The sequence below is a fragment of the Taudactylus pleione genome, unplaced genomic scaffold (genome assembly GCF_031769625.1).
Source record: "Taudactylus pleione unplaced genomic scaffold, aTauple2 ptg000069l, whole genome shotgun sequence".
NCBI classification, from domain to species: domain Eukaryota; kingdom Metazoa; phylum Chordata; class Amphibia; order Anura; family Myobatrachidae; genus Taudactylus; species Taudactylus pleione.
The window spans coordinates 2049365-2071421 of NW_028284471.1; the positions used below are offsets into that span (position 1 = coordinate 2049365).

The 22057-nt window shown below is 45.7% G+C and overlaps 1 protein-coding gene across 1 annotated transcript in view; it reads left to right on the forward strand.

Annotated features, from left to right (window-relative positions):
* SAMD10 (sterile alpha motif domain containing 10) overlaps nucleotides 1–15410 on the forward strand; it is a 39595-nt gene extending 24185 nt beyond the window's left edge. The window contains exons 3-5 of the mRNA XM_088467015.1: nucleotides 1082–1250; nucleotides 7093–7233; nucleotides 13497–15410. Of these exons, the coding sequence (XP_088323141.1) occupies nucleotides 1082–1250; nucleotides 7093–7233; nucleotides 13497–13516 (330 nt within the window). The 3' untranslated portion in view covers nucleotides 13517–15410. The remainder of the gene's footprint in view (nucleotides 1–1081; nucleotides 1251–7092; nucleotides 7234–13496) is intronic.
* Nucleotides 15411–22057: the final 6647 nt, after the last annotated feature.

The window sequence follows — 22057 nt, forward strand, 5'->3', positions numbered from 1 at the left end:
GATTAGGGTACAGAGCAGGGGTTGAAAAGTTATCGAGGTGTAGTTCTGTTCACCTTGGAGATCTGGGTGTATAGAGAAGCAGGGATATATGGGAGATGATTTATAAATGTGTAGTGCGGCAGAGGATTGAATATCAAGGTACTGGGTATAGAGCAGTGCAGTATTACTACTCTTGTGCAGTGATGTGTTCTTTGCTAGGAATTTGTATGTAATGCCGCCGGATGTATTGCCGGCGGACAAAATACAGATGCTGGAAGCCCGAACCGTCAGGATCCCAACTGGGGCTGGTAAGTACCCTAACCCTCCGTTAGTGGTGCCTAACCCTAACCTCCCCCCAGTGGTGCCTAACCCTAACCTCCCCTTCCCGCACCCTAATCCTAACCCTCCCAGGGGAGTACTGAACCCTAACCTCACCCCAGTGGTGCCTAACCCAACCCCCCTTCCCGCACCCTAATCCTAACCCTCCCAGGAGAGTGTCTAACCCTAACCTCCCCCCAGTGGCGCCTAACTCTAAACCCCCTCTTCCCCTAGCCTAAACCTAACCCTCCCCAGGGGGTGCCTAACCCTAAGTCCCCCCGAGGGTGCCTAAAACTAACCCACCCCCTCGGCTAACAGCTAACAGTCCCTGGGCATCGGGATTCGGCATCCTTCTAAAGATAGGCGTCTGTATTTAGACGCCTATCTTTAGTACAGAGTCGGGCTTCCAGCGTCGGGATTCCGACGTCCGGCATTCCGGATGACAGTAAATGAACTGCATCCCCTTTGTAGACCTGTGTCAGGAAACAGGCAGCGCTATATAGCATACTACTTTGCATGTAATGGGTCCCAATCAAGTTAGTGCTATACTATACTCTCATGTATTTTTACAGAGTGGTTGAAAATAAAGGTGCATTAAAAGCAGATAATGCTGCAGTGGTTAGAATGGGGTAGGTGTTGTCTGCAGACAATCAATCTGTGGCTCTTCAGGTGGAACTAGCAATCTAGCATGCCTGCGACTTGCAGCTAGAGACCCACACATTACCTATGCATACCTGGTGTTGTTCCTTTGCAGTGAGTAATTCCAGCTTTGTCCCCAATGCAGGTCAGACCTAGTGATCAATACGGTATTTATCACACCAGCCCATCCTTCAGCTGCCTCACTAAACCTGTAGTCCTGTGGACCCAGCAAGATGTGTGCAAATGGCTGAAGAAACATTGTCCACACAACTATCTCACTTATGTCGAGGCCTTCTCCCACCATGCCATAACAGGTAGCCTTGTCTTACCCCTATGTGTATTACACTAGTATATTATATTGTTACACTGTCCCTGTGTATTTTGCCATGTTTATCAATCTGTACCAGTGTCCTCCAGTCACTACATTTCTAGGAAGAAGAAGCAAAGTAGCATCAGAGTCAGGGGCTGCACTGTTCTGTGTCCTAGGGCCAAAGCAATATACAGGGAGTAGTGAGAATCATCTGGCTGTTCTAAATCCCAGCAGACACGCACCAGCTCACACTGTGAGATCTGTATCCCGAGGCTGCACAGAATAAAAGTCTTAATGCACAGAGCGCATAAAGTACAGAGAGAGAGAAATCCACTCTAGGACATAGAGACAGAGATGAAGATGAGAGGGTGAGTAACAAAGCCAAAATAAGCCCAGGAGGGAAGCATTAGAAGCTATAGGAAGTAGAGAAGATTCATCACAGGAGCTTTAGGGGTCTATTCATCATCACTTAATTTCTACAAAAGCAGGTGAAAATGAACATTTTCACCTGCTTTTGTAGAAATTAAGTTTTCGGCTCATTCATCATAGAGGTAACGTAGAAGATATTACAGATATCTCCTGCTTACCTTTCTCTCCTGGAATGGCCCGCTATCCCCATACACCACTATGGGGACAGTGGGCCTGATTCAGACCTTCTCGTGAGCACTGAGCGCTCGCAAGCGGGTCGATGTTGCCCTAGTGCACATGCGCATGATGGAGGCTGCTCCGTCGTGTGCATGCGCGAGACCCGAATAACAACGGCCAGGCCGTCGTTATGGGTCTCGCACCACAGGGGGCGTGCTGTCAATGGTGATTGACAGCATGCCCCCTTTGGTGTGCGTGCCGGGGGCGTGGCTGCCCAGACGGAGGCGTTCCTATGGGAACGCCTACAGTCTGGGACCGGCCCACTGACATCACTAGTGATGTCAGTGGGAGTGCTTTTGGCTCTGATAGAGCCAAAAGCACTCCTGGGCTTGCGGAAGCGAGACCCTACTGCAGGGTCTCGTCGCATGCCCGATGGTCGCGATGGTCTTGACCATCGCGACCATCATTTTGGTCGCTCGCTATAGCTGTGGGTGGTCACCCACAGCTATGCGAGCGGCCAGGAGGCTGCTCCAAAATGAAGGAGGGACGGCCCTGATTCAGAACGAGCGCTCTGTCAGAGCGTTCCGGCTCTGAATCAGGGCCAGAATTCATCAAGCTCCGAAAATACAATATTTCCGGATCTTAACTGAGGGAGCATTCGCTATCTTCATTTGGCGTTTGCTCCCGCGTGGTGACAGCTGATGCGAAATCAGCTGTCCCAGCGAGCGGCTTCACTGCTCCTTTTTGGAGCAGCGAATCTTTTCAGGTTCTGCATGCGCACAAGAGCCCCGACGTCTGGCGGAAAGAGCCGGACAGGGGCAGTGGGAACCGAAAGGATCCCTCTTTGCGACCCGGGAGGAGCATTCGCCATCTCCTATTGGAAGGAGTCCCGGGTTGTGAAGAGCGATTCTTTCGGATCCCTCCGCCCCTGTCCGGCTTCTTCTGCCAGACGCGAGAGCTCTTGTGCGCATGCGTGACCTGTGGGTCACGCAGGCGCACTAGTTTCACTGCTCCGAAAGAAGTAGTGAAAAGACTCGGGGAGACAGCTGATCGAGTTGGAATGTTAATTATCGGGGTCCGCTCAGGCCCCGATAATTAACATAATGAATATAGCAACTAGAGAGGAGAGAATTAGAAGGTACATGGGCCTATTATACAGCTGTCCCAGCATAAATTTGATAAACTGCTCCAAAGCTACGTCCCTTATTGCCACAAATAGAACGATAAGTGAGGATAGATTTCAAGGCAAATCAGCGGCCAATAATAAATAGGCCTGACATTGAGAAAAGAATCAGCTCTACAAAAAGGAGTGAATTAGGAGCTGTTCTTTGGGAGCATAAGATAGCTTAATATGCCGGTTATGTGCTCCTCAAGCCTCTGGACTTCATACCCCAATCCACAATCTTAATCATGAACTACAACTCTTTGAAATTTAGCTAACTTTAAACTTAATGCTGACAAATCTGAGATCCTAGATCTAAATATTCCTCTTACTGCACATATTTCATTTGAAAGTACCTTAACAATTTGCTGACAGCTTTAGAAGTACCTGGCCATCTACCTAGCTTCATTCTATTCCCAACTGTGTTCAGTCTGTACTGTAAAAGCTATTCTTCATAAAAGGGATGAGCTACTGTACTTATATAATGGATTTGTCTCAGCTATTAAATAAACCTCCTCTCAAGATTACTATACTCTTTTCAGACCCTCCCCATCCAAATACCAGCAAAGGTTCCTAAAAACATGCCATACCTCTCCATAAAGTGTATCTGGTCAGGTAGCACTGCAGAGACAGCGAACTCTGAGTCACCAGAGACAGTGAATTCCCAGACATCCAAAAAATACTATCCGCATATCTCACAATGGGCCGTCTGCAGATGGATCTCAAATTTTTTAGCAGACTGGGCATGCGTTGTGACCGGCTTGTGCATCTTAGGGCAACTATCGCCAATTCATAGTATTCATCTCAGCCGTATCTCCACTTGTGACTGACTGGGTGTAACTGGGCGGCAATTGAGTGTTTCCACATAGGATAAGTGTGCTGTGGGCGTGTTGACAGAACTGCAGGCTATTCAGAGGTGAGTGTATGCAGAGATCCAGCCGCTTTCAGGTGCATCTCCTGTACCAAGGACAGGGTTGGTGCAAATGCGAGTTGATGATGGTGCCAGCGGATGGAGGGCAGTGCAGTCGCTTAGATAAAGCTGCATCAGGCCCAATGTGTGCATTGGCATTCCCCTTCCTCTTACAATGAGGAGAGAGTGCACTACAGTGATGAGAGAATCCTCCATAAACTGCTGCTTATGGAAGGTTCCCACATATTAGTATACAGTTACCAAGGGGGTACCCCAGAAGATATCTACTGCAGTCACTTTTTGGTGCCCTGTGCCAGAGAGAGCATTGGCGCCCACTCCACTCCCCCCGCCCATTTTTAAATAGGGACATAAGATAGTGCACCTGAAAAAGGGCCATGGCCTCATGGGGAGGGCCAGGGAAGAGACAGGGGAGGCCAAGAGATGCTGGGGATAAAGAAGAGGAAGCTACAAGTGAGAATGATAATTGTCACGGTCCTGCGGGCCGACCCTCAAGATACGCCAATATGAGAATCGCCGCCGGTGACTTTTACAGGTTACCTCAGCACGTGTGGTTAACTAAACCTGGTAACTGCCTCAAGCAGAAGATAAATATAATGCTAAAGCATAAGATGGACTTCTGCTCTCACCTGCATACACAATTATCAATTCAAGAATATCTTGAAAGCTTATGTACAAAAAGTTACAAAGAATATAATAATTTTAAAGAGAATCACACCATTACTTACAATTTCCAGAAGATAAAATAACAAATTGGGGAAATAAACCATTGGATCACATTGGATTAAATGGTTCTGGGATGAGGCCTTCCCAGTGACGAATTAGGGATCATCTGTATTCTTCGATAGCCTCATGCAGAATGAACAATGGGCCAGGGTTAACTCACATATTTATGCATGCTTTTCCAGGCACCCCCTCACCCCCCTCCCTGGGGTGATTTTAGCCCTTTTCAGCTCAGAGTGAATTGTCCAGCTGGCTGAAACTCAGGGTTTCCTGGCTACATGAGCAGGGGCTCTTTAATTACACATACAGCTCTCTTTCAAGTTGGGAAGCAGGCTGTGGTTCATAAACGTGCCCGGCGACTAGGTGAAGAAATTCACACCTGCTGAGACCGAGTGTCTCCCTGTGTAAACAACAATTTTTTGATCACTGGGCCTGATTCAGACCCACTCGCAAGCGGGTCGATGGTGGGCCAGTGCGCATGCGCGGCGTGCGCACTGCGTGTGCGCGAGCCCTGGAGAGAGCGCAAAAAGCACTCGCTCCGTGGCTCACTGCGAAAGGGGCTGCTGTTGAACGACAGCTCGCCCGTTTTGTAGGCATGGCCGGGGGTGGCTTCACAAACGGAGGCGTTCCCAAGCGAATGCCTGCCGTTTGTGGGCGGCCCCACTGACATCACCAGTGATGTCAGTGAGAGAGCTTCCAGCTCTATTAGAGCCAGAAGCTCTCTGGGGCTTGCGGCAGACGAGACCCTACCTCAAGGGTCTCATCGCAACCATCATCCTGGCCGCTCGCAATAGCTGTGGGTGGTCACCCACAGCTATGCGAGCGGCCAGGAGGCCACAACAAAAAAAAAACAGCGCCCGCCCTGATTTAGAGCGAGCGCTCGTTTTTTGCGAGCGCCTCTGAATCAGGCCCACTGTTCCCAAACCGAACACAGGGCTCTTAATCAAGGGACTGGCCAGCTGTCCTTTAATTTCCACAGCCATATTTATTATTTGCCCTATACAGCGAGATAGGTTTATGGCTGACTCAGGAAGACAGACCTTACTATAACCTCTCTTGCCCAGCTTCAAAAGGCCTGTCATTCTTCCACACACAAAGGATGCTACATAAATATAAAAAAATATTAAAGCGCAACGGAATATGCTGCGCTATATAAGAAACTGTTAATAATAATAATAATAATAATAATAATAATAATAAATATGCAAGGGAAAATTACATGTTTTTACCAGTTATCATTAGGGCGCCAGCCCACATTCATCCAGAAATATCCCGTCTATAGGAGATGCCATCTCGGTGTGCATATTCATGCATTTCCCATAAAAATAGGCACATGATGTTACAAAATGACGTACATGCTGCAGGGACCCATTAATGCATGGTAATGTCCCTTATAGGGAGAATGGTACAATTATTTAGATAAAGAACATAATTAAGCATTATAGTGCAAAGAGAACTAGGAGTTAGGCTGATATATATATAATGGGATGTAGTCAGCATTCCAGCGCACACAATGTGAGCGGTAAGAATCCCAGCGTCAGAATCCCAACAGCAGTCAGAATCCCAACAGCAGTCAGAATCCCGAATCCGCAATCCCAATGGTGATTATTAGGGTTAGAAGTTATGGTAAGGCACTAAGGGGAGGGTTAGGTTGCAGGAGGGGAGGGTTAGGATTAGGCTGTGGGGAGGTAGGGTTAAGGGAATGGTTAGAACATTTATCTGCATGCATTGGGATTACACTACTGAGATTCTGACTGCCGGCATTATCAGTGCCGTGATCGAGTACCCAACCATATATAATAAGCACTGGTGTAGACAAGTGTTTCTCTCTGTTTAACATGGAAATAGCCATTCTATCACCATTGTTAGTCCTCTGGTGAAAGATTCCCCATGCACCTATGAATTGATGCGTTATACTATCTCAGGGTGGCGATAATTATAATATTATATATATATATTATATATATATATATATATATATATGTGTGTGTGTGTGTGTGTGTGTGTGTGTGTGTATATATATATTTATTTATTTAACATTATCTTTTTTTTTTTTCAAGTGTAATTATAAGTCCATATTGGGGCTCCCAGTTACACCACGCACACGTGCGCACATCCACCAATACTAGACCGGTGATGTGTTAAGACTGATAATACTTACCACTGCTAGCAATCATCTGCTCCAGCATTATTTTAATGGTAAATAACAGATTTTCTATTGCTGTGATTAACAGCAATAGAAAACCTATGTCATTGTCTCATATTAATAAATAGTGGCCATATAGAGAATGGCGATATTTAATAAACACAGAATCACGTGTTATAATTGCAGAATTTGGAGCTTGTCGATTGCTTGTATTGTTCAACATTCTCTATTTGTTTGTGTGTCCTAGTGTCTTACATAAAGCGCAAGCAGGGAAATATCACAGTTTTGTGTTTCTTTGTCAGGCCGAGCTCTACTGAGACTCAATGCAGAGAAGTTACAGCGTATGGGTATCACCCACGAGTCTCAGCGGCAGGAAGTCTTACAACAGGTTTTACAGCTGCAAGTGCGAGAAGAGGTCCGCAATCTGCAGCTGCTCAGCCAAGGTACAAAGCGTGCACAATACAGCAGTGGGAGTGAAACCTTGCTTGAAGTTTTTAAGATCTACATCAAAAACTTATTTTTTAATTAATGTTTTTATTGACTATTGATATAATGTAAAATTTTAAAAAGCTAAGTGACGTAAGTAACTACAGTGACTTACAAAAGTATTATCCCGCCTAAAAGTCAACAGATTTGCCTGTATTATAAATGACACACAAATTGTTCCAGACCGTACTGTTATTGTGCCCCAGTACGCTCTTAAATTAAATTAAATTTTCTACATCATAATTCATTATTTCTCTGCAGATTTAAATTAAAAATGAAAACTGGAAAAAAAAATACTGAAAAATGCTGCTTGCTTAAATATTTAACCCCTGCAGACTAGTACTTGGTAAAACATCATTTTGCTGCAATAACAGCTATAAGGCTATTGAGGTTAGTTTCTACCAGGTTTGCACACTGGGTCTCATTCAGACCTGCTCGCAAGTGCCGATGTGCTCGCAAGCAGGTCAATGTAGAGGCCCAGCGCACGCGCAGCGGCCGCACTGCGCGTGCGCAAGCCCCAGAGCGAAAGAGAAATTCTCTCGCTCCGGGGCTTACAAAAGGGGCGGCTGTTGATGGTAATCGACAGCTCGCACTGTTTTGTAGGCGGGGCGGGGGGGTGGCTTGCCAAACGGAGGCATTCCCGACGGAATGCCTGCCGTTTGGGGGCGGCCCCACTGACATCACTCGTGATGTCAGTGGTGAGCTTCCGGCTCTAATAGAGCCGAAAGCTCACTGGGGCTTGCGGAAGACGAGACCCTACCACAAGGGTCTCGTTGCAAGCCCCGATGGTCGTGATGGTCTTGACTATCACGACCAATAACCTGGCCGCTCGCTAAAGCTGTGGGTGGTCACCCACAGCCTAGAGAGCGGCCAGGAGGCCGGGCAATAGATGCGGCCACTCTCATTCAGAGCGAGCGCTCGCATTTTGCGAGCGCCTCTGAATGAGGTCCACTGTTTGAGAGTGATTTTTGTCCATTCTTCCTTGCAGATTTGCTCCAGGTGGTTCAGGTTGGTTAATGACACTTGTTGTCTGACATTTTCAATAAGTATGAGGGCCTCTTTTGTGTCTTTGTCATAGTTACAAGTTATACTGCATTTCAGATAACAGCCTCCAAACCCAAATAAATTAAACACAATACACCGTAGCTGGTGGAAAGAAGGTCCAAATTTTATTTATCGCTTCCATAAAGTTGGTGGCCCAGGAAAAGTAATTGCAAACATACTATCCAAATTTGGTCATCGGAGTGGGTAATCCTACCCACCCCATCTTTTGGTGGATGCCGATGTACCCTCCTAACTCAACAGATGGGTTCTTCTAATCCTACTGTTTGTGAAGTCAGAAACTCCTCCCTTACTACTAGGATGACAGTCCGAGTTTGGGCTTATGTCCTCACAACCGGGGGGACGGCCTGAGTTCGAGCCTATGACCCATTATTAATCAGCTTGGGAGTAGCCTTCACAATTATCATCATTGGGGGCCGTGACAATACCAGCAGCACAGCTGCACACACCGGCACAGGTGTCATACAGCAACATAGGTGTCATCTCCCCGACATGAGGCAGGCTAATTCAGTAAGTGTGCCCAATCACTACACGGCCCCGGAGGACATATCATCCTCCCATCACATTGCTAACATCGTACCTTGATTATGTTTAGTTTGTAGTTGCATCTCTCGGCACAGCTAGGACCTTCAAAAGCTCCAGCCCACCACCAACTAGCCTCCTGCCACTATGCCAGCTAATACATCTTCTATGAACTAAGCCATACCATGTACGTACAGATGCATCCCGTCCGTTCTGTACATGTCACAAGTCGCTGCGTTGCGAACACTGGGCAAAGTGAATGCCGGGGCGATCGTTCGCTGAACTCCTCCTACCAGCTGTCTGTCTTCCCTGGTCTGATGGGATTGGCTCCTGTGAATATTTATTTCTTGTGCGAAGGCTGCTCAGATGCCGGTGATAGCGTTTTCACATGTTTCCGGTTCTGGTGGTTAGTATCCTGTTCAGTCGAGTATACAAACACTCCAAATCGGCGTCCAGTACAGATCCGGCAGACACCCTATTCCTTCGGCTCCACTTGCTGCGGACACTTCCCACTTGGCAGCCGGGGAGACAGCCTGTTGGGATTCTCCCTCACGACCAGGTCCGGGCTACTTCCCAGCTGTAATGTACCTTACCCAGACGTGTTACTTTACATACATATACCCACAGAATTTTGTCACCCTCCATCATTTTCTTTTTCTCTCTGGTTAATTACAACCTAATAAAACCCCAGCATTCCTAACTGATTCCATTAATGCGTGCTCACCTTAGGTTCAAAACCCATGAAGGGGGTTAGAAAAACCTCATGTCTATGCCAATTATAAGAGTTAGAAATTTATAGTGACATGAGGAAAAACCCTCTGCAGAAGTAGATCCCCTACCCCATTCGAAATCATAATAAGTGTGATCCCACATCTGCCTATTTTCCCGAGCTAATGAAACTTTGTAATTGTTACTTTCCACTTCCCCAATGCCTTTATGTTGTTTACTGTAGTGCCTGAGTTGGCAGCGCTAGTTGCTGCCCCAGTCCTGAAGGAGTGTGAACCAAAGTTCTTGCGCTCCAGTCCTAAATCAGCAATGCATTTCTTGAACACTGATAGGAACTGAAATATAGTCAGAGGCGCACCATTTTCTTGCAAAAACCAGGTATACCCTCATGGATGCTTTAGCGCTCTGTAATGGGATGCCTGTCGGAGTGGACATATTTCCTTGTTCTCATGTTATGACAGTGCAATACACTCTCTCCTGCCTGATCTGTTTTATACCTGTGAATTTTACAAAGTGCTCCCGACTCCCTGATCATTACATTATCGATTAGCAAACTGGTGCTTGTTGATGTTCTGGATACAGCCACCAACTCACCTATCCGAAAGGTGACAAAGTAATCAAAGGAAAAATCCACCCGAAAAAAGGTCACCTCAAGGAGGCTGTTAGCTACCCTGCTGCTCGCACCCTACAAGTTTGTTAACCTTTGTGGGTTAATAAGTCTCTTTAGATTTTATGGGTTGGCGTCTCCCCAACCTTTCAGTGCTTTGAGATAAGAAACCCCCAGTGACATCCTTCTTGCCTCCTACATTCATGAACAGGAGACCGCTGCTAGAGTATGTCGCCTTTGAATTACCTTAAATGTAGCTCAAACCCACATAAAAAACAGAAGAGAAACCACACCTTAGAATAGAACAGAACATCGAATGACCATCTGTGCTTTTTCCATTAGAACAAAAATCCCAGATTTGCTAAACCCGATGCAATCCCACGCAAATAAAAGGCCTGCCTGCCTCTGCGAGGTAAGTTTGCAAACGCTGTACAAATCCCTGGGGATCAGTGCAGGAGTGTATTCAAAAATTTTAAAACCGTAATTGATTGATTAACCAGGACTCTAACATTAAGCTTGTAGAGTTAAAAATAGGGGAAAAATTGCTTTGTGTCCCCCACGCTCCTCCCCCCCACACCCACACACCGTAATATAAAGTCCTTTATTTGAAAGAAAACACTCCCCCACATCCCTTATTTATCCTTTGGGGAGTGTCTGTGAATGAGCTTTCACTACCGGCTGGGTCCCTATTGATTTGTGCAGGCTTTCAAACTACGTCTGGTTTAGGACAGTTTTGCAGCGGGATAGGGTTTTCGAAGCCTTCGAGAATCAACAGTGTGTTCTATTTAGTAGGTCAAACCGACCTTTAGCAAAATCTAGATTTTACCTTTAGAACCTGCCGTCAAACCATGGTAGGTCCCGTTGGTTTCAAAACATTGAAAACCACCATTTAGTAAATCTTACCCGTATAGTCTAATTGAAAGCCAATTATTAGGGAAATATCTTTCATCTGTATAAGCTTGGAGCTTCCACAGCACAAGAGTAGAATACTTATGCAAGCAGTATTTTTTATTTTATGATTTTTTTTAATATGCAGACAAATAATAAATCACGAGTTTCAAAATGTATTTAAGAGCTTACTGGTTTACAATAAAAATATTGTCTGGAACAGTCTGTGTAAATGTATTTTGTAATACAGACAAATTTATAGGACTTTTTAGGTGGTTGAATTCTTTTGCAATACACTTTATATATAGGAGAACGCAGATCCACACAAGGACAGAATAGAAAAAAATGGGCCATTTATATACCAGCAGCTGAGTGGTAGAGTGCTGAAAATACCCTTGTTACATAACAATGATATTTGTGGACTTTGTAAATATTTACTATGCAGAATTTCATCCATTCTGCAGACCGCCTATCTGATACAGTATGATGTGAAACTGTCAGTCTAGCCCCCTTTGTTTTCATAGCATCCTTCATTTTTCTAGAAAATCTTTCCACTTCATTTTGTAATACGGCTGCGGAGATTGACTTACATTCAGCCACAACAGCATTAGGGAGGTCAGACATTGATGCTGGGTGATGAGCATTCCAATTCCTAAGCAAAAGATGTTTGATAGAGTTGAGAATAAGGCTCTGTACATGCCAGTCAAGTTCTTTCACACCAAACTCAACTAACCTTTTTTTAAAATTTATCTTGCTTTGTGCACGGGGGCATTTAATTAAACTCTTCAGTCATTGTCACCGTAGCATTTACATTTCCCTTCACTGAACTCCGAGACCCAGTCTAGACCATGAGAAACCGCCCCAGCCCATTATTCTTCCTCCACCAAATGTAACAGTTGGCAGTGCACATTCAAGCAGGAAGCTTTTTCTGGCATTCGCCAAACCCAGATTCCAGTGATGCCTGGGCCAGCACAAAGTAGCATTGGCCTCCTCCTGTTATACCTGGTGGTGGATACCAGGGTGAACAAAAAAAGTGACACCTTTAGTTTAATAAATATTATTTATACCTTCCTGGGCTTTAAACAACTCCAGCTGATGTTTGGCACTGCACACAGTGATCTGAGGCTTTTGTGCGGCTGTCCTTTCTACTAAGGAGATTGAGTGGCTGTCTGCTTGATTATACGGACCTGTTAGCAACGAGTATGACTGAAATAGTTAAACACACTAATTAGAGGGTTTGTCCACATACTTCTACACATGTAGTTTATGTGGAGCTTTCAAACTTACAAGTAATGTATAGACAAATAGACAGAAATAAACAAAATATTATCTTTTTTATTTTTTCCTCCAGTCTCTGTTTTGGGTTGGGTACAGGATGCCAGCGATGGGGATCCCGGTGGACAGAATCCCGACGCCAGCATCCCAACAGGGTTAGGATACCCTAACCCTCTCCGCTGCCTAAACCTAGGCCCCTCTAGTGCCTAATCCTAACCTCTCCCACTGCAGCCTAAACCTAATCCTTCCCCTAGTACTTAACCCTAACCCCACTACTTACCATCGGGATACTGGCACCAGGATTCTAACTGCCAGTATCCTTACAGCCTGGATTGTGACTACATCCCTCTGTTCTGACCCACTTGCTGAGTGACATGATCACACACGTGTATGGTGAGATTGGATAAGATCCAGCCATTTGGTTGTCAGGCTGGATCACATCCATCTTAAATGAGTGTGATCCATTCGATATGTGGTCAGAATATCGCTCTTGACATATGTGCCATCATCTTTAGCTACATTTGCCATCATGCTCGATAATGATTCCAATGATTTTGATTGGTTTATTATTGGCATTGCACTTTTTCGTAAGGCCTAGTTAATTTGGCAATGTTTCAGTTGTCATCTCTGTACTGAAAACAGAACAGACATTCATTTAATCTCCACAATCTCCACTGTGAGAAACAAGCAGATGAGCAGAGGGAGAAACATGAAATGACTACTCAGTGATTATTTCGTTTTGTAAATATTAGGGATGTGCAGGCTCGGATAGGTTCGAGTTTGCACGTGGAGTTCGGATTTTTCCCTCCAAAAAAACGGAACTCAGAACGAGGCAAAACGTCATCTTACATGGACGAACATCATCATTCCTGGACAAAAGACCAGGAATGATGATGTTCGTCCATGTAAGATGACGTTTTGCCTCGTTCTGAGTTCCGTTTTTTTGGAGGGAAAAATCCGAACTCCACGTGCAAACTCGAACCTATCCGAGCCTGCACATCCCTAGTAAATATGCATGTTTGTATGTATATTTTAGAAATGGCCTAGCCCATAGTAACATAAAATAAAAAGAATACAACCATGTTGTTAATGATTGTCCAGTTCTAAATTTACTACTAATTTCATTATTTTTTCTTGCAGCTTCATTCGGAAACTTCTGATAGAGATGATTTCTCCGGACACTGTGACTGTCATAAGTTAGGCACGAAGGTTACTTCCTGCTGCCGGAGTGAAGAAATAATGCTGGTATAGGCTGATAAACACCTCAGTTCCCATTTACCTCCTCTTTTGGAATCCTGGGTTATGGGAGTCTGTTTCAATGTATGAATTGGATCATTTACCGAACATAGTAACAACAAAGAGTGAACGTCCTCTCTCTCGAGACCCCCTTGGCTGTAAAACATGATTACTGTAAAACATGATAACTGTACCTGACCCTAGAAACAAATGCCCAAATAGCTACATTTTCAAAGAACAGTCCTGTTTTTAACTGTGGGCAAAGGGTGTAGCCTTGTGGGTAAGGGCGTAGCCAGCAGTGAATTTGGGGTGTGACCACGGCTGGTTGTGGGATGCAGCATAATATTTTTTGATTGCTATTAACCAGGAATATTGGGAAGAATGTAAAAAAGAACTCCTCCTAGAAAACTAATATAACATTCCATTTCACCACAGCTAGCAAAGCCGTGTGGGTCATAATTTTACAGTTAAAGCACATCAACATTAGCGGTTTCTTTATCACTGTTTAACTAATTGGACAGCTATCCAGGTAGCACTTGACACAAGAGCGGATAGGGCAGTTGAATTCCATGCTTCTCTTTCGTCCTCCTTCTGGAAAATGAACATTTATATAAATCCCAGAGTTCCACATTTCTGCTAGTTGGAGGGAGGAGATGTTACACTGTTGTACCTGGGTAGGATTCTCCTATAGCAATAAGTATTAATATTAAAAGGGTTCATGTATTTCATTGTATACAGAGATGTTCTTAAAAGAAAAATTGTTAGTGCTACATAGGCATGAGGGCCAACCACTTAGTTGTTCTCAACAAAGTTAGGGACATTTGAGAACTGCCAAATCAACTCCTCCTCTTTATGTGCACAAGCGTATCTACAGTCATTGTCCACTTTTTCAAGATGCAGGCCCTTGGGCGGAACTACAACCACTGCAGAGAGTGGGATTTCTACAGGAGTGCCTGGTCTTCCCTCTGCAAGATCCCAGGTCCCCGCTCTGCTCTCAAATTTTGTAGCGGAGAACGGTGAAGCACTGTTCTGCACCTGTTAGTTTTGCAGGCTACAGCTCAAAAATATGCATTATCGAAGCAGTATAAAATTTACATTAAAGTCAATCCCACTACCAGTCTAGGATCATCCCCTTTATTAATTTTACAGTTTCCCTTCCTTTCTCCTAAAATACTACTTAGGCCCGTATTCAATTTGAGCCGAGCTTAACTTAACGCGCCGACTTCTTCTGTTTTGTAGAGTATTTTTTCCAGAAAATTACTTATCCCAGCAAATTTGGGGTACTTGAAAATGAGGGTCAGCATATTTAAAAGTTGCTAAAGTGAAGTTGAAAAATCATGAAAAATCCACCTGGCGCAAACACCTGCAATCAAAAAAACACTTGGGGCATACTTGGGGACCCCCCAGAGTCAAGTTCGCTAGTTTTTAACTTTGTACCCCCAATTTTTTTTCAAAGTAAATTTTTGGGGTGTCCTTAAGTTTTTTTTTTTTTTGACACAGATTACCTTTGGGGGGCTGTCTGAAGGCTGCAGGGGGGTTCCCTAAACGTTGCACCCCAAAACCCCAATTCTGCACTTTTTTCCGCCTGCCGTTCATAGGCGATACTTTACCGCCTATTACATTGCATTGACTTTCCGCCTAGGCCGAAAGTCTTTCAAATTGAGGGTCTCATTCAGACCCTCTCGCGAGCGCAGGACGCTCGCAAGCGGGTCGATGACACCCAAATGCACATGCGCACGACGGAGGCTGCTCCGTCGTGCGCATGCGCGAGACCCGGCGAGCGACGGGGAAGCTGTCACTCGGGATCTCGAACCAAAGGGGGCGTGCTGTTGATGGTGAGTGACAGCACGCCCCCTTTGGTGGGCGTGCCGGGGCGTGGCTGCCCACACGGAGGCGTTCCCATGGGAACGCCTACCGTCTGGGTCCGGCCCCACTGATATCACGAGTGATGTCAGTGGGAGTGATTTTGGCTCTGATAGAGCCAAAATCACTCCAGGGCTTGCGGCAGCGAGACCCTACCGCAGGGTCTCGTCGCAAGCCCGATGGTCGCGATGGTCTTAACCATTGCGACCATCATGGACGCTCGCATAAGCTGTGGGTGGTAACTCACAGCTATGCGAGCGTCCAGGAAGACGCACCAAAAAAACAAAAACGCCCTGATTCAGAGCGGGCGCTCGTCCAGAGCGTCCGGCTCTGAATCAGGCCCTGAATACGGAGGAAAACCAATATAGGCGAAAATGACGTCATCGGCGTTACCTTAACGCGGATCCGGACTTAACGCTTCAAATTGAATACGGGCCTTAGTTTATTATAATTTAAGTCTTAAATGTGAAAGTGAGTAGCAAAATTTTACACCCCTGTAGATGCTGCTCTTGGTCCATGGTATCATTTGCTAAACTATAAAATTAGAGGCATTTGCACAGAAGCTGAAAAGAAAATGTACACTGCAACTTTTACTTTTTTTATTTTCAGTGTGTTTAGAACCCTTCTTGGGAAATTTATCTAGCAGCATTTGGTGAAATTGCAGCTTTTTCGGCATGATCTTAGTTGAATTTAACAAAGCAAAATTGATGGAAAACTGCCATAATGAGAGACATCTCCTAATTGGAGGAGGGGGCTAATGTTACTAAGCATTGGCACAGGGATCCCTAGGTGCAGGCAACCCCTCCCCCCGACCGCTTCTTCACCTTGAATTGGGACAGTTTCCAATAAACCATATGTAATATAGGGGTTTTAAATTACTGCACTTCACATTTAAGTTTTAATCCTCCAGCAGTTTACAGTGTAAAATCACTGGCGACATAAAGCGATTTCATACCTGCCGTAAAAACTAGCATTTGATAAATTTACCATTGTCTCCCCTTATTAGGTAATTGTCAGTCCTAGTTCACATAATAATGTCCTATATTTAATAGTTTCCTGGTAATGCTGGGTAGTATCTGATTGTATACAAGGTCTTAATAATGCACATTTTAAATACTTTAATGCGTAATAAGACATTAAGGAGCCCATTTATCAATAATAGCATTTGCAATGCGATCTGGGTGCGATATTATACCTCCGGGATGTATGGAATTGTACATGCAGGGACAGGGGTTTCCGAAAGAAGCCCATCCCTGCGATGTATTCAGAGTGAAGACACCGCATCAGCAGCGCTGGGACTCCTGCGCATGCGCGGTCTCCAAACCACGCAGGCACAACGGCCATTGCCGGGGAGGGGGTTCTGGAGCTTGGTAAATCTGACAGCATCGCATCCTATGGAGGTTGTGGCTGCTGTTGGAAATGGAGGGACAGCAGCAGATATCGGAGATATTTTAATTGCAAAAGGAATTAATAATTGACCTATGTGGTGTTTACAATGTAACACACTTATGCACCTTCCTTTTGCATTTCTGTGGAAAATTTTATTTATAGGCACATATTTACCAATTTAATGAAATCATCCAAAACACACAAAAATGCCACATTTAATAAATATAGCTCCAATGTCCATAATTACTATGATTAATACAAAAATTTAAAAGAGTATAAAAAAATGAGCATACAAATATGTGTAAATAATCAGTGTGGGACTATATGCACCCTAATTATGTAGCTTACACAGAATGTGAAATTATACATGACAAATTGGCAGCAATTAAAGATTGTATATATATATATATATATATATACACACACATATACACACACACTCTCAGTGGCCACTTTATTAGGTGCACCTTTACTGAGTAGAGGTCCCCATTGCCCCCAATACAGTATGAATGCCATGATTAAATAATTCCTCTTTATCTAATTTGTTGCTCTCCGTGTAGGCATCCACAGCTTGGCAAAATAACTCCCATGAATTTATGATGCTGTGAATTTGCTTTTCCACTACATCCCATCTATTGAATAGAGATCTGGTCACTGTAAAGACAATCGGCATTGACCAAACTCATTGTCATGTTCGTGGAACCAGTGTGAGATTATGGACCTCATTCAGAGGCGGTCGGAGGATGCAATCGGTCGCTCAGAAACTGGGCGGCCACTTGCATCCTGACCGCCCGCCTCTGTTGCGGTCGTTAGGCTGTGGGTTTACACCCACAGCTCTAACGACCGCTCGGGTGATGGTTGCGATGGTCAGAGACCATCGCGACCATCGGGGCTTACGACGAGACCCTAGGGTAGGGTCTCACTTGTCGTAAGCCCCGGAGAGCTTCTGGCTCTGTCAGAGCCGGAAGCTCTCCACTGACATCACTAGTGATGTCAGTGGGGCCTCCCCCAAACGGTAGGCGTTCCCATGGGAACGCCTCCGTTTGGGCTGCCACCCCCCCGGCCCGCCTTCCAAATGGGGCGAGCTGTCAATCAACATCGACAGCTCGCCCCCTTTGGAAAGAGACCCGCTACGACCAGCGCTGTCGGTCGTAGCGGGTCTCACGCATGCGCACGAGGGAGCCGGCTCCCTCGTGCGCGTGCGCACTGGCCAAACATCGTACGGCCGCCTCTGAATAAGGTCCTATGTGCTTTGTGATATGGTGCGTTATCCTGTTGGAAGTTGCCACTAGAAGATGGGTAGACTGTGGCCAAAAATGGGCTGTACAGGGTCAGCAACAGGGCCGGACTGGGACTAAAAATAGGGCCTGACGGGCCTGACATTTAACTAGCACACAGGCCCACTTCGCATCAGCATCTGGCTCCTGCCATAGACAGCTCCCCTTACTATTCCTGGCCCCTCCCACTTCTTAGTCTATGCTCTTACAAATATAATTAATATTAGAACAACATACAAGTACACATCATTCTCTGTATTAAAAATGTAATACATACAACAGAGCTCATCCTGCAGGGGGTTCAAACATGTGCCATAGTCAAACATTACTGGTGTAGGTCACACACAAAGAAAAGGGAAAACATTTTCCCAATTGACCGATCCCTAGTTTAGTAGTTGTAGAAGATTAGATAGTGTTCAATGTAGGATTTTTTTAGGGCTAAAGTAGAGCAGTAACTACACATTTTGACAAAAGAGCGTTTGTGCCGCCAACCACAGGTGCAGCAGGGAGAGAGCGTGCACGCACAAAAAAATCTAGGTGTGGTCTCGCTGGGAAGGGACGTAACCACATAATAGTACCCCAATTCAAATTATGCCACACAGTAGTGCCTCTTAGTCACATTATTATCCTCTATGTATATGGCGCCACAAGTGTTCCGCAGCGCCTTACAAAAGTACAATAAGTGAACAAGAAACCAGTGACTTACAGTACAATTCAATACAGGACAAGAATATGCTGCATTACCGATCATGACGCTCACAATAAGCAGCAGGGAGTCAGCAATAAATTGTTAGATGCCCTTATGAGGAGTAAGGAGTAGAAGAAATTATAAAGGAGAACACATGATGGAAGAGGGCCCTGCTTGTGAGAGCTTACAATCTAAAGAATTTACACTGCACAGTAGTGCACCTTCATTACATCACACCGCACAATAGTGTCCCTTTTTCACGTTACGCCACACAGTAGTGTCCCTTTTTCACGTTACGCCACACAGTAGTGTCCCTTTCTTACGTTACGTCACACAGTAGTACCCCATAGTCACATTACGTCACATAGTGTCCCTTAGTCACACTACACCACACGGTAGTGTCCCTTTTTCATGTTACGTCACACAGTAGTGTCCCTTATTCACATTACACCACACAGAGCCCATTCACGTTATGCCACACAGTAGTAGTGCCCCTTATACATTATGCCATGCAGTAGTAGTGCCCCTTATACTTTATGCTACACAGTAATGCCCCTTATACATTATGACACACACAATAATCCCCCTTATAACACATTATGCACTTACAGTAATACCCTGGCGTCTGCAGATGGCGTCTGTCAGCAGATCATGAGGTCCCCGAAGATGGCATCCAGTCCATCCAGTCAGCTTCTCGCCCGCCCCGCCGCGCTTTTCATCCCTGGGCCGGCGGCGTCATGACCTCACCGTGGTCGCACGGGACACTCAAGGGCAGTCCTGCAGGCAGCTCACAGGAGCTGTCAAAATGCTGTCCAGCCATTCCTCCCATATTACTCTTGGGCCTGGCCCCTGCCGCGCATCTCATACCGGGCCGCGTTATGACGTCCCTAAGTAATGACGTGGCCCAGGTCCGGACAAACACTTGTGGGGGCCCCGGGGCAACTAAGTTGCGGGGGGCCCATCAATAAAATTGCCAGGGGGAAGAAAGGGGAAAGGGAGAGAGGGAGCGGAGAGAGAGAGAGAAGTGGCGGGAGGGAGAGAGAAAGAGAGGGAGGGACAGGGAGAGAGAGGGACAGGGAGTGAGATATATAGCAGCCTATTCACTTAAATTTTACAAAAGCAGAGGAAAATGAACATTTTCACCTGCAATTGTAGAAATTAGGTTTTCGGGCCATTCATCAAGAAGGTAAAGCAGGAGATATCACAGATATCTCCTACTTACCTTCCTCTCACGGCATGGCCCGCTGTCCCCATACGCTCTTGTGCGCATGTGTGACCCGTAGGTCACACATGTGCACTTGTCTCCTTTGAAAGGAGCAGTGAAACACTTTGGGGAGACAGCTGATTTTCGGATCAGGTGTCTCCACACTGGAGCAATGATGAATTGCACCGGCGCTCGCGTAGAGTTAGAATGTTAATTATCGGGGTCCTTTCAGACCCCGATAATTAACATCAAATATACCCCTAAGAGAGGGAGAGAGGGATAGGGAGGAGGGAAAGAGACAGGGATGGGGAGAGAGAGAGAGAGAGAGAGGGAGGAAGGGACAGGGAGGGAGACAGGATGGGAGAGGGGGGAGTAAGTGAGAGACATGGAGAGAGACAAAGTGAGATAAAGGAAGAGAGAGGGAGGGGAACAAGAGTAGGGGACAGAGAGAGAAGTGGAAGGAGTGAGCAACAGAGAGAGATTGAGAGGGAGGAAAGGAGTGTGTGCACGCTCTCTCAGTAGCACACTTACCTCAAGTACCAGCTTTTCTAAAGGGGCAGGCACGTCTCTGCATTAGGACCCGCCCCCTACTCACCCGAGAATAGCGGCATTATTTCATCAAAGGGCGTGGGGCTTCCACGGTCATCTTCGGGTGCTGCTGCTGCGCTGTGTGATGTCCCAGGGAGGTGGGATGCGGAAGCCTGCCAGGGGGCTCCTGGACGACCGCCTCGCCTATAATCTGGCCGCACATAGCAGTAACCGAATGAAGCACGTTGTTAGCTCACAGGAGCTGTCTGACTAGCATCCGCCTGCCCGCCCAGATTCCCAATGCCCCCATCGCCATGGCCGCGTCATGACGTAATTGACGCAATGATGCAGCCGCGCATTTCAGAGCATGGCGCTGCCCGGGAGGTTGTTCTGCCGGGTAAGCCTGCTCTCCGTCAAACCGGCCCATGTGGCCATCTGCCCTTCTGGTATTTGCCAGAAGTGCCCGATGGCCAGTCCGGCCTGGTCAGCAAGATGTAGGCTGTGGCATTTATATGATGTCCAGTTGGTATAATGGGGCCTTATGTGTGTCAAGAAAGCATTCCCCATTACATTCCAACACTACCACAAGCCTGAAGCATTGACACAAGGCAGGATGGATAATTGGTTTCATGTTGGTTATTTTGACTTGTACTATCTGCATGTTGAAGTACAATCCAGGTTTGTCAGACAATGCAACATTTTTTTTCCAATCTTCAACTGTCTAGTGTTGGTGGGCCTATGCCCACTGTATCCTCTAACAGGAGTGGAACCCACTGCATCCTTCTGCTGGTGTAGCCACTTCAAGGTTCGACATGCTGACCATTCAGAAATGCTATTGTACATACCACTATTGTAACACATGGTTATTTGAGTTACTGATGCCTTGTCGACTTAAACCAGTCTGTCCATTCTCTTCTGACCTCTCTCATTGACAGGGAACTGTCGCCCATAGATCAGCCACTTGTTTTGGGCACCAGTGTCTGTAGACTCCATAGAGTATGATGTGGGATCACAGAGATCAGCATTTTCTGAGATACTCAAACCATCCTGAATGACACAAACAGTAATTTCAAGTCAAAGTTGCTTAGGTCACAACTAGTTAGATATTTGCTGACATAACAGTGTACCTAATAACGTGGCCACTGACTGTGTGTGTGTGTGTGTGTGTGTGTGTGTGTGTGTGTGTATATATATGTATATATATAAACTGTATATTCGTGTGTGTGTAAGATTTACTGTAAATAACTGTGCCAATAACTGTGCCATATACAATATTTATTCCAGGGGAAGTCGCCTTTAAAGTTGTGACCCATGCGGATTCTGATGGGTCTGTATTATATAATATTATATATAGATAATTATGATAATCTCTATATCCTAATGTTTTTAGATTGTAGATAGCAGCATATTGTGCATACATACAAGACCCCTGCAGAAGTCTTCCCTTTGCCCACACAAATATGATTGACAGTGGCGTAACTAGGGTATTTGGAGCCCAGGGCAAGTTGAAAAAAGG